We start from the raw sequence: 12,411 nt of genomic DNA, 5'->3' as shown, positions 1-12,411 counted from the left end.
ATTGAATAGCTAGTTATTTTTTTCTCTGTTTCGCCTGTGTAGTATGTCTTACCAATCATCTTTTATTCCCCCTCCAATAGGTTGTGTGGTTCCAGGAGCGGGTGCAGTTGAAGTGGCAATAGCTGAAGCTCTAGTTGCACACAAGCACAGTATAAAAGGAAGAGCTCGTCTCGGGGTCCAGGCTTTTGCTGACGCTTTACTCATTATCCCTAAGGTACAACTATCCTAATGGCCAAAGAACAACTGGTTAGACATAAGATGTTTAATTTTAAATTGCTCATGTTATCTAGCAGCAGAGTACAAAGTCAGGTATTTACTTGTATTTCCCCACACAGTTTTGTCTAAGCTATTCTACAGCTAAAGGAGGGAAGCTTTTGGGATAACAGTTCTGAATCCTTGTAGGAGTTTCATGAAATGGCTAAATTACCACTTTACTTCCATCTCTGAGCTACAAAAGTTATGTTAACTCTAAATTTTTTTTTTCAAAAATGGTTCATGATTAATCATAATGAAAAAGTTTAGAACTTAGAATTTAGATTTTGAGTAGACCTTTATTTTATTGGTGGTATGCAAAGTATTATCACTTTAAATTGTGGGAATTGAGAACTTCAGGCTGTTTAGCACTCCCAAATACTAGATTGCATTTTCGTAGTCATCATAATTCCTAGAAAAGGAGAGAAATCAGATTTTTTCCATGTATCAACAGAAAGACAGAGAACTGCCTTTTTTCCTTTGCTTTAATTTAGTTGTGAACCACTTGGAAACACAGAAAAACTATTTCAAATATTCTATATCCATGAATTAAAACATTACTAACAATGCTAGCAAAGTCTTTTTGATAATTGCTTTAAAATTATCCATAATTTGTGGAATCTTTGTGAATCAGATATTTATTTTTTCTTCCCCCAAAGGGCAAAGTCAACAAATAATGATCCTGTAGTTGACACACATTGGTAAATCTGGTATACGCTTGGTGGTACCTTTTCACTCATCATTTGTTGGTTTAGGATCACTTGGAAATAAGCCTGGCTTGGAGCGCAGGTATCTCCATCCCTGTTGCCACAGGTTATGACTCTCCTCATGTGAATGAGGGGCATAAGTATGCTGCAAATAGGCAGGTTTCCTTTAGCAAGTGCTCAGGAAAAAGTGGAAAACGTGTGGCTAAGGAGACTAGAGAAAATAAGAATACCATACTACTTCCTTCCATTTAAAATATTTTGTGAGGAGGGAAATTAATGTTTTGGGGTAGGGGAAGGGGAAACTCTAATGTCTTCCTCAGAATTTGGTGTGATATACATAGGGAAAATGTTTAAGTAAATATAAAAACTACTAGATACACAAAATAATAATTTGATTTAGATTAAGAATGGAATTCTTCAAAAGGAGATTACTACTATATTGTGGATATGTCTTCACAAGACTTAGAGAGCAGTACCTTATTTTTTATATCTGGTATTCAAATATGTATGAAGGTATTCCATAGATACATTTATTATTATTTTTATTCCTAAAGGTTCTTGCTCAGAATTCTGGTTATGACCTGCAAGAAGCACTAGTAAAAGTTCAGGCTGAGCATTCAGAATCAAAACAACCTGTTGGCATTGATTTGAATACAGGTAAGAAAGTGAAGAAAAACTAGCTGTTTAATGAAAAAAAGAGGTTATACTACATCCAGAACTTACAGCAAGGGGGTGGAGGTTTGGATGACTTTAATATTTAAGTTTTGGGTGCTTTTAGTTTACTTTTGAACTTCCTAAAAGAAAATATTCATTCATTTAAGAGATAGTTATGGAGTGCTTATTATTTGACTTTTTGGATTCATACAGGGTAAGACTGACAAAAATCCTTGCCCTTGTGAGCTTATGATATAGCAGGGAAGGATATGCAGTAAATAATAACCTTAATAAGTAAATACCTTTAGCATTTTTAAAGGTAATAAATTCTGTGAAAAAAATAAAGGAGTAGTATAAGGATGACTGTGAATGGTAGCACAGGAACGTGGGGAGGGGGTTTCAGTTTAAAGAGTGTAGCCAGGGTAGGCCTCGTTGAGAATGTCTGCTGAACAAAATCAAAGGAAGTTAGGAAGTTGGCCATGTGGGAACTAGGTAGGAGGAACAGCCAGTGGAAAAGCCAGTGTCTGATGTTTTTGAGGAGGAAGGAGATTAGAGAGGTAATAGAAGATCAGATCGTGCAGGGGTATGTGGGCCGGTCTAAGGACTTTGACTTTTTCTGCAGTGTGAGAGGGAGCAGTTTTGAACAGAGGTGTGACAGTCTAATTCTGTTTAAAAGGATCACTCTTGCTACTCTGTGGAGAGGAATCAACTGAACAACTGGAAGATTGGAATTGCCATTAACTATATTGGAGAAGACTGGGGGTAGAGCAGGTTGCAGTGATGGGAGATCAGCACTGAGTTTTGGCAAAGTGAAATTTGAAGTGTCTGTAGGAATTAAAGTAAAATAGACAGTTGGATGTACAAGTCTGGAGCTCAAGAAAGAGGTCTGGCTTGGAGATAAAAACTCAAAAGGGTCGTCAGAGTATGCATGTTTTAAATCCAGAAGATTGATTGAGATCACCTCTGGAGTGACTGTAGAGAGAGAAGAGAAGAGTCGAGGACTGAGCCTTTGGTTACTCCAGCATTAAGAGCTCAGGGGGAACAGGAAGAACCAGTGAAGCCACTGAAGCACAGAAAAGGAGCCACTAGTGCAAAAGGAACAAGCCAGGCAGATGCAGTGTCCTGGAAGAGAAGTAAAGAGTGGTCAGGAGGGTGTGGTCAGCTGTGTCAGGTGCTGCTGACAGATGAGGCCTGAGAGATGACTGTTGGATTTGACAACATGGAGGTCATTGGTGACCTTGACAATAGTAGTTTTGATGGTACATTTAAATATCGTTAGAATATGCAACCAATATTAACAGGATGTATCAGGATTGTAATACTGAAATAGTTTGTTGTTACTTTGCAGGTGAGCCAATGGTAGCAGCAGATGCAGGCGTTTGGGATAATTATTGTGTGAAAAAACAACTTCTTCACTCTTGGTAAGTTTGTAATAATAAAAGAGAAAGACTTTTAGGGACATAATTGATAACATAAAGATTTTTCTATTATTTTTGCTCTGCTATAGTGGAAAAATGGTTGAGTGTGTGAAAAGGCATGGTATCCAGTATTAAGACTAACTTCTGTTATTTTATAGTCCTTTTTACATTTTAGTTCTAGCAGTGTAAGTTACAGGAAATGTTACTCTTACTGTTTATTTGAGGGAGAAGGGAAAGAAGGGAGTTTACTGACATAAGGCCACATGCATAGGGGGAAAAAAATCAAATGATGTGCTAAAAGTGAGCTCAGTTTTGCTAGAATATAAAATCAGGCTCCTACTCTATCAGCAAAGGGGTGAAATTATAATACAAAGGGTTAGGTTTGTACTTATAATAGCTTTGTCTTATCCCATAGCAACATCGCTGCAGAACAAAGTGCCTTTAGTAGCTGAAGATTGCTGGGGGGGAAAGATAAGAGTGGGTTGGTAAGCTTACTCACTCTGTCCAATCTTTTTCCTCAGCACAGTGATTGCCACCAACATTCTCCTGGTTGATGAAATTATGCGAGCTGGTATGTCTTCTCTCAAAGGGTGATTGAGTTCAAAATCAACTCTTCTAGAAGCTGAGGTTTAGCATATCTTATATCCAACTACCATTATAGAGCCTGAGCCATTCTTAATTTTATACAATAAATGCAGTTTATATTTGTTGGTCTTAGAAGTCTCAGTATTTTATCAAGTTATAAAGAACGCAAAATATTTCACAGTAAAGAAATAATAATGAAAATATTTTTTCTTTAGGAGTTCTAACTCCCTTCCCTTTATTGTATGTGTGATATTATGATATAATAAGAAATATATATTTGGTCTGTATCCCCAGTTCTTGGCACAAGAGCTGCTAAAACCTTTGTAATTTCCTGAGTAATAGGGATGATAGGAACATTTGAAAATATAACACCTAGTCTTAGTCCCTGGTTCCTGACATAAGAGCTTCTAAGTTCCTTGAAATCTCTGGAATTAATGAGCGTCTTTTTGTATGCTAATAAGACGACTCTTGATGTGTCCCTAGATAGCTTTTTGATGGGGGCTGGTTGCCGGAGGAACCAGGCATGAGATTAGAGGGTTAGAACTTTAAGCCTCTCTGCCCTACCACCTCCAGGGAAGGGAAAGGGGCTGGAGATTGAGTTTCTAATCAATTATACCTACCTGATGAAGCCTCCATAAAAATCCCTAAACTGTGGGGTTTGGAGAGCCTCCAGGTTGGTGAACACATCTGTGTGCCAGGAGAGTGGTACACTCCAGCTCCATGGGGACAGAAGCTCCTGCCTGCACTCAGGACGCTTAAGGTCCTCGCCCTATGTACCTGTGCCTCTGGCTGTTTATCTATATTCTTTATAATATCTTTATAATAAACTGGTAAGTCTGTTTCCCTAAGTTCTGTGAGCTGTTATAGCAAATTATCAAACGTGAAGGGAAGGTCATGGGAACCCCTGATTTGTGGCCAAATTGGACCGAAGTGTGGGTAACATGGGGACCCACTACTTGTGATTGGTGTCTGAAGTGGTGGGTAGTCTTGTGGTCCTGAGCACTTAACCTGTGGGGTCTACGTTGCTTCTAGGTAGTTAGTGTCAGGATTGAATTGTAGGATACCCAGTTGGTGTCTGGAGAGTTGGAGAAATGGTTGTTACGGGAAAACCCTCATACATTTTATGTCAAAAGGTTGTGAGTAAAGGAAACAGTTTACTTAGTATGCTATTGCAGTTTTCCTGAAATAGAATCTGTTATGATTCTTAGACTTTTTGGACAACTTTTAATGAAAAAAATATGGAGCAGAGATTTTAGAACATCCAAGTCAATTTCCAGTTTATCAGAAGGTATAAATGTAATGGCGAAATGTTTATTCTCTCAAAATTCCTTCAGTAGCTTCCTGCTGCCACTCTTTCCTCTAATAAATATGACATCATTTTGTGAGTATATCTTTGAGTTTCACTAATACCTGACAGTTTATTTAGAATATAGTTTATGATATTTTACCTGGCTCTATGGTACATATGATCAGCAACTTAACGCTACTGTGCTAACTCTGGTAGCTCTCTGACTGGATGGTTAGATAGAGCAGGTCTCATCCGGAAGGGTTGGGGTTGTTGGCACCAACACTGGGAAATAATTTTTTTTTGGCTTTGAATGGAGCTATTCTATGTAAGTATTATAGCAATATCTTTCTTCTTTGAAACACCAGAATTAATCTATTGTACTTTTTTATTATTTTTAGGCTCCTTGTAGTTAACTTCTTTCCATGGATGCACGTTGATGAGGTTAAAATATGACAGGTGAATTAATAGAACTTTGGCCTATTAGTGCGTGTGAGGGAGAGTTCATTTAACCATTTAATATCTTGGTTGAGAACCTATAGTTGTACAGCCTGGTTTTTCCCACTTAGTATGTTGTCAGCATCTTTCCAAGTTAATATCTACGCTTCTGACCTGTAACTTTTTTGTGGTTACGTGACATCTCATTGTATGGCTATTCTGCAATTTATTTAACTAATTCTGTTTTCAATTTTTTCCCATTATAAACAGACATCTTTTTTAGCCTCTATCCTTATTTTATAGGATAGGCCTTTTAAAATAAGTATATCATGCATATTGCCAGACTTTTTCTATGTGAAATGTTTAAATTATTAAGTGCTTAAAATATATTGCCACCTTCTCCTATCCCCTCCTCATCAGATGCTTTTCCTGCCCTTTATCCCTAGAAAAAAAGACTACCTAGAGGTATTCTTTGGTCTTTGATATATATCATCCCATGCACTTAAAAAAAAAAAACTTTTAATATTTTTGCAAATACCTGCAACAATATAAAGTTTATTTTGGGGTTTTTAAAATGTATTGAAAGTATATACTTTTGCTGCTTTTATTTCTTACTAAACATACGGTTTTGAAATTTTCACATTCGTCCATTTTAGCTGTTTTCTAGTATTCCAGTGTATTTCTATACTATAAAGTATTTACTGTCGATGGACCTTTTGGTTATTTCTAACTTTACGTCATTTGAACATTACGGCATTGAATTTCTATGTACGTGTCTCCTTGGGCACATATGGGAGAGTGTTTCTTGGGACTGTACCTAGAAATGGAATTGCTGGGGTTTAGGGCTCCTCATCTTTATTTTTACTAAGTGGTTATACCAATTTACATTCTCCCCTGTAGTTCCAAGTCTCTACAACCTTGCCAAGTGTTGGTATTTTTAAACTTTAAATTTTTGCCAATCTGAAGGGTATAAAATTATATCTCCTCTTAATAGCAATTACCTTGATTGCTAGTGAAATTGAACATATTTTCATAAATCTATTGACCATTTTCAGTTCTGTAAAATTCTCTCTTCATATTGTTGCCCATTTTTTTCATTGAATTTGTTTTTGATTACTGTTAGATATCTATCTGTGTTTCACAATATTTTCTCCCAGATTAAAGCTTCTTCACTTTTGAAAAGTACACAAGAGAATTTGATACACATATTTTTATTTTTGCGTACTGAAATTTAGCATTTTTTTAGTTTGTTTTTTTGTGCTTCTACAAGAAATTCCTACTTCAATAATATTTTCTTATATTTTATGAGTTTTAAAAATTTATCACATTTAGGCTTCTGATTCATCTGGAATTTATTTTTATGTGCTGTGGTATATGTTGTAGATCATTTTTTTTCCCATATTGCTAACCAAGTATTCTTATACCTGCTGATTTGTGATACCACCTCTATCATATACCAAGGTCTATTGCATTCCTTTTGACTGATTGAATTTTCTTTACTTGAGTTTGTTTCTGTTTAAATATTTTGTTCCATTGGTCTGGTAGGTTGTTATTGTATCAATACCACATTGCTTTAATTCTTAAAATTTATGGAAAGTCTTGATGTGTGGTAGGGCGATTTCCCCAACCCCTTTATTTTTTTCAAAATTGTTTTGGCTATTCCTGGACCTCATCTTTTCCCTCTTCCATATGGGTTTTAGAATCAGCTTGTTGTGTTATATGTTTTGATAAGAATTTTAGAATTTCAGTGACTCTATAAATAATTTCAGGTAGAAATGGGTATATATATATATTCCTCTCACTCATAAATATTTTATATCACTTCATTTATGTCTTACTAAATGCTTCAGGGTTTTTTTTAAATTAGTAAATGCTTTCTTTTCAATGAAGCTTTAAGTGTTTCCTATAAAAATGTATTACATCTTTGATTAGATTTATTACTATGTATCTTATTTTACAAGCTATTATAAATACCATCTTTTACAAAAATTGTATTTTTAAATTGTTCATTGCTGTACTGTAGGCCCTCTATGGAGTTTTATATATTGGCTTTTGTAACCTTGCTACACTCTCTTATTAGTGCAATGGTGCAAACTCTTATTTGTTTATAGTTTATTTTGGATTATCTAGGTTGATAATAACAGTTTAGTTCTTCTTTCTTTTCTACTCCTTGTACTATCTCTACTATTTTTCTGTTTTATTGAGCTGCCTAAGACCTTTTGTATAATATTGAATAGAAGCAATGACAGTCACCTTTATCCTGTTCTTGCCTTTAATGGAGATATTTCTGGCATTTTATTGGGTTTTTTGATTGTTTATTTTGTTTTTGTTGTGAAATGTTGGCAGGTAGTCAGCTATATAAGGTTAAGTCTGATCCTTTGTATTTCTGTTTTGCTAAGAGATTTTTTTCAAAAAGTTATGATTGTTGAATTTTATCAAATGCTTTTCTGCATACATTGAGTTTTTTCTTTAATGTGTTAATGTGGTGACCTACTTTTATACATTTTCTTATGTTAAACTATTCTTGTATTCCTGAGATAAATCCTCTTTGATTGTGACATACCGTATTTGTTGATTCTGAGATTCAGATTTTTTCACATTTTCACATTTCTATAGTTAGAATATGTTTAACAGTCAATGGCATCTTCTAATTGATCTTCCTTGAACTTGGTTACCCTGTAATTCCTTAGCGTTTTAGTCAACAACCCTTTAAGGACCATTTGAGGAAGAAATAGGAGTCTTGATTGTTGCCTGAAAGTTTTCTGTTTTTATCTTCTGGTAAAGTAAAGAAAATTTTAGCATCAGAACTCTACAGATACGTGTCAGTGGCTTAGAAGAAAATGCCAGAGTAGAGACTCTTACATGAAATGTTACACGCTACCCACTCTGGATGGCAGGAATGGATATCAAAGGCCTTGAGCTGAAAAGTGGTTTAGAAGAGTTGGACTTCAATATGAAGATCTTACCGTATTAACTTTGCTTATGTTTCCCTCATTAAGAATATATAAGAATGATAGATGATAAAAATCTGTGTAAGTAACTCTAAAAAGCTCCTTCAGCGAGTATAAAATAAAATGTGCAAGTGATAAGGACACATTACATTATGGTTGAAGTAACAGCATTTTTCTTTCTTAGAATAAAAATAATGGTGTATCTTATAACCAGTGACATTTTCAATTTGGTGAAATATCATATTAACTTTTTATATATTACTGGACTTGATGCTAATACTTATTTAGGTTTTTATATGTGTTCATAAGCAGGATTGGTCTATAATTTTCCTTGTTGACTATTCTTGTCCAGTTTTGGTATCAGTGACATTCCAGCCTCATAAAATGAGTTGGGGAATTCTTCTTTTCCTCTGGAACAGTTTGAGTCAGTAAGATGGAGGGTTATCTCTTCCTTGACAGTGTGGTCTTAGCCTAGTAGTTTTTTAAATGAGAGGGATAGATTTTTGACTACTGATAGCTTTCTTCATTGCTTTAAGTCTGGCGTTTTCTATTTCTTTTTGAGTCTGTTTTGATGATTTATATTTTTATGGAAACCTTCTATAAAGTGATGCTTTTCCCCTTAAAATCTTATGTCATATGTTACTCTAGAGATGTTGTCTCTTTTTGGTGTGGTGGGGCTGGTGGGTGGGAGTTGAGAGAGGATAATATTTTTCTAGTATCCTTTTACTTTCTTTGTTTTTAGAAGTATGTCTCTACAAATAGCCTATAGCTAGATTTTTATTATTTAAGAAAATTCAGTCTGACATTTCTTTTAACTGGGAAGTTTAGTTAATATTTTGTGCCTAATGATATATTGGATTTATTTCTACCATATAATTTTGATACTTTCTGTTTATCCTTCTTTTTTATGCTTTTTCTCCTTTACTACCTTCTGGATTGACCCAGTTTTTAAATTTAGTTTATTACCTGCCCTTTTCCCTTTGCTAGTTTGGAAATGATACATCTTATTATTATTTTAAACATTTTAGCTTGCTTACTTGTACAGTTAATAACTCTCTGTTCTTCCCTAACAATACAAAGTCCTTAAAACATTTTAATTATTCCCTCTTGTTTTACACGTGTTCTTATTCAATATTTTAGTTCCATTTTGCCTTCTAAATCCCCTTAGTCATCATAATAATTATTATTGTTTTATACAGCGAGTTCCTGTTTATATTTTCCATATGTTGTAACATTTCTTTTTTCACCGCTCTTTCTTGCAACTGTCCTTTTCCAACTGGGTTCACTTTCTTTCTTTCTGTTGTATATCCTAGTTCTAGTATAAGCCTGATAGTAGTACTCTCGGTTTTGCTTCCCCCAAAGGTCTTTATTGCCCTCTGCTATTGAATGGTAATTTACGTATAGTATTTGTCCTTCTGTGTCTGGCTTATTTCACTTAGCGTAATGACTTCAAGGTTCATGTGTTGTGGCAAGTGTTAGAATTTCCTTCTTTTTAAAGACTGAGTAATATTCCATTGTATGTGTATAACACATTTCACTTATCTAAGTTTACTGTTATTTTCACTCAGCATTTTGAAAATACTATCCTATTGTTTTCTGCTTTGTGTATGCATTATTCATGCTTTATAATTTCAGTGGTATTGCCAATTCCCCTCCATGTGGGTTATACTAATTTGTGCTCCTGTCAGCAATTTATAGAGCATGGGACCCATTGTCACCTTTTTTATTTCCCCACTCAAGTAATATAAATTCTTCATCTGCACCTGAGCATGGTACAGACTTTGAGTTTTAATACCTTGTAGGATCCCTGTACAGAGCAAGTTCCTTTACTACTTCACTTAGCAGATGGGTAGAGTTTACCTAGCATCGAGGCTCCTGTTTCATTTAGGGGCCTAGTGTCAACTCCTTCCTTCAAGTGCGGCCTTGTTTCTGTGTGGGCATTAAAAGCATGACACCTAGACTAGATCTTATGTCTAGTTTCTCCTTTTCCCAGGCTTCTACAGTTCACCTTCAGAGTTTATCACTCTGTTTAGGTTTCCTCTTGAGGAGGATCTTCCTTTCTCTCTTTTAAGTTCAGGCACGCAGTTTTTTTGTTTTGGCTTTTTTTTTTCTGTGTATGTATGTGTGCAAAATATATATAATTATAAAATGTATCATTTTAACCATTTAAAATATACAGTTCAGTGGCATTAAGTACCTTCACATTGTTGTGCAACCATACTACCACCGATCTCCAAATTTTTTTTCTTTTAAAACTGAAATTTTTTACTCATTAAATAATAACACTCCATTCTCCTCTCCCCCAGCCTCTGGCAGCCACCATTCTACTTTCCTATTTCCATGAGTGTGGCTACTCTAACTACCTCATATGAGTAGAATCATATAGTATTTATCCTTTTGTGTCTGGCTTATTTCACTTACTTGCATAATGACTTCAGAGTTCATCATATTGTGGCAAGTGTTAGAATTTCCTCCTTTTTTAAGACTGAATAATATTCTATTATGTATATGTCACGTTTCGTTTATCTATTCATCTGTTGATTTGGGTTGGTTCTTGGACATTTGGGTTGCTTTTACCTTTTGGTTATTATGAATACTGCTGCTGTATACATGTGTATATAAATATCTGTTTGTATCCCTACTTTCAGGGTTTTTTTTGATGTATACCCAGAAGTGGAATTTTTGGATCATGTGGTAATCTGTGTTTAACTTTCTGAGGAACCACCATACATTTTGTATACCTACCAGCAGTGCACAAGGGTTTCAGTTTCTTTCCATTCTCTCCAGCCCTTGTTGTTTTCTGCGTGTGTTTGTTTGTTTTTTGATGATAGCCATCCTAATGAGTATGAAGTGGTCTCTCATAATGAGCCATGTAGTTTTAAATATACTACATTGTATCTGGCATTTTCCTGTGTTTGTGAATTGAGGGCGAGGTGGAGTGTTGTCCACTTCAGCTAAATCTGTTACGTGCTACAACTGCCAGACCTACCTATTTTTAACGCAGATTGTTTAACTAATTTTCTCTCTTCTGGAAAGTGGCCAACTTTTGAATACATAAAAAATTCATGACATTTCCATTAAAAATGAAAAAGACTTTATCCTAAGTTTGTTTCTTAAATCTCTAGGTTTTGGTTAAAGAATCATGAGCCAAGAATTGTTATCCCTCTGTCTGCCTTTCTTCTCCTAATAGTTTGTTTCTTAGCTGTATTTTTTTACAGTCCTTCCCATGACAATAACTATTTCTTTGAGATCACTTTATTGGTGCCATCACTATTGTTTTATGTTTTGATCCTGTCTGATAGTCGTACATTACTGCCCTCCCAGCCTCTCACTATCATTCCAAGGTTTTGGCTCTGGTACATAATTCAGTTTAGTATCACTAAGTATTAAGGCATTGTAGCAATCCATTCACTCTTCCTTTACAGCTGCCTATATAATTGTCAAAAAGATCTAAGGGAACAAGGATATAGTCATTAAGGACATCCCTAGTGACTCTGTAAATAGTCTTGCTTTCCTTATCCTATTGTGGATTGAGATCTTTAAGCTTATCAACTAGGAAATCAAGTGTCTCATGAATTAGATTTAATCTTCAGTCATACTTTGCCTGGCCAGATGTTTAGGCTGTATAGGAAAGGGACAGAGACGGGAAACTGGAAAATCAGTGTTTTAGTATTTAGAAGATCAGTGATTCAGTGCCTTAGTGAAAAACAAACATATGGTGCTAAGCTGTTTATAAAGGTTGTCTCGCTACATGGAGTTGTTTGTGGATTCTTGACTATGCTGCTCTTTAGTTATTTCATAAATATTAGCCTTTCTTTAAAAAGGAGACTCGGGGACCTCAGTTGGAGCCTTTACTGAAGGGCATTATGTTTGAGGACAGGGAGAAAAGGGAAGTACCAGGATGCTGGTATTTCCCCAGAGCCCACAGATGATAGGAATTGTTTTCCCACGACCTGACTTGCCCTCTTGTCCATGTTCAGCAGAGTCCTCGGCAGTACGCAGCTGAGCTTATGACAGTCACAATGAGCAGTGACCGCAGTCTTCTTCCTTTTGAGACTTTCTCAACATTTCTCAATGCTTAGTCCAAGAATCAGCTGGCATAGCCCTATGTCTGCTCATGC

At 35.5% G+C, this 12,411-nt stretch overlaps 1 protein-coding gene across 11 annotated transcripts in view; it reads left to right on the top strand.

The window, feature by feature from the left end:
* CCT6B (chaperonin containing TCP1 subunit 6B) overlaps positions 1-12,411 on the top strand; it is a 271,495-nt gene that overhangs the window by 37,276 nt on the left and 221,808 nt on the right. For 10 of the 11 annotated variants that reach the window (XM_032457738.1, XM_032457736.1, XM_032457739.1 and 7 more), the window contains exons 11-14: positions 81-214; positions 1,514-1,616; positions 2,962-3,034; positions 3,553-3,602. In XM_032457738.1, the coding sequence (XP_032313629.1) occupies positions 81-214; positions 1,514-1,616; positions 2,962-3,034; positions 3,553-3,602 (360 nt within the window). Of the gene's footprint in view, positions 1-80; positions 215-1,513; positions 1,617-2,961; positions 3,035-3,552; positions 3,742-12,411 lie in introns of those variants that run through there. The other variant, XM_006181383.2, reaches the window with a different exon arrangement.

This window comes from Camelus ferus, chromosome 16 (genome assembly GCF_009834535.1).
Source record: "Camelus ferus isolate YT-003-E chromosome 16, BCGSAC_Cfer_1.0, whole genome shotgun sequence".
NCBI lineage: Eukaryota > Metazoa > Chordata > Mammalia > Artiodactyla > Camelidae > Camelus > Camelus ferus.
The sequence above is the reverse complement of the archived record's forward strand: the minus strand, read 5'-3'. Positions and strand labels throughout refer to the sequence as shown.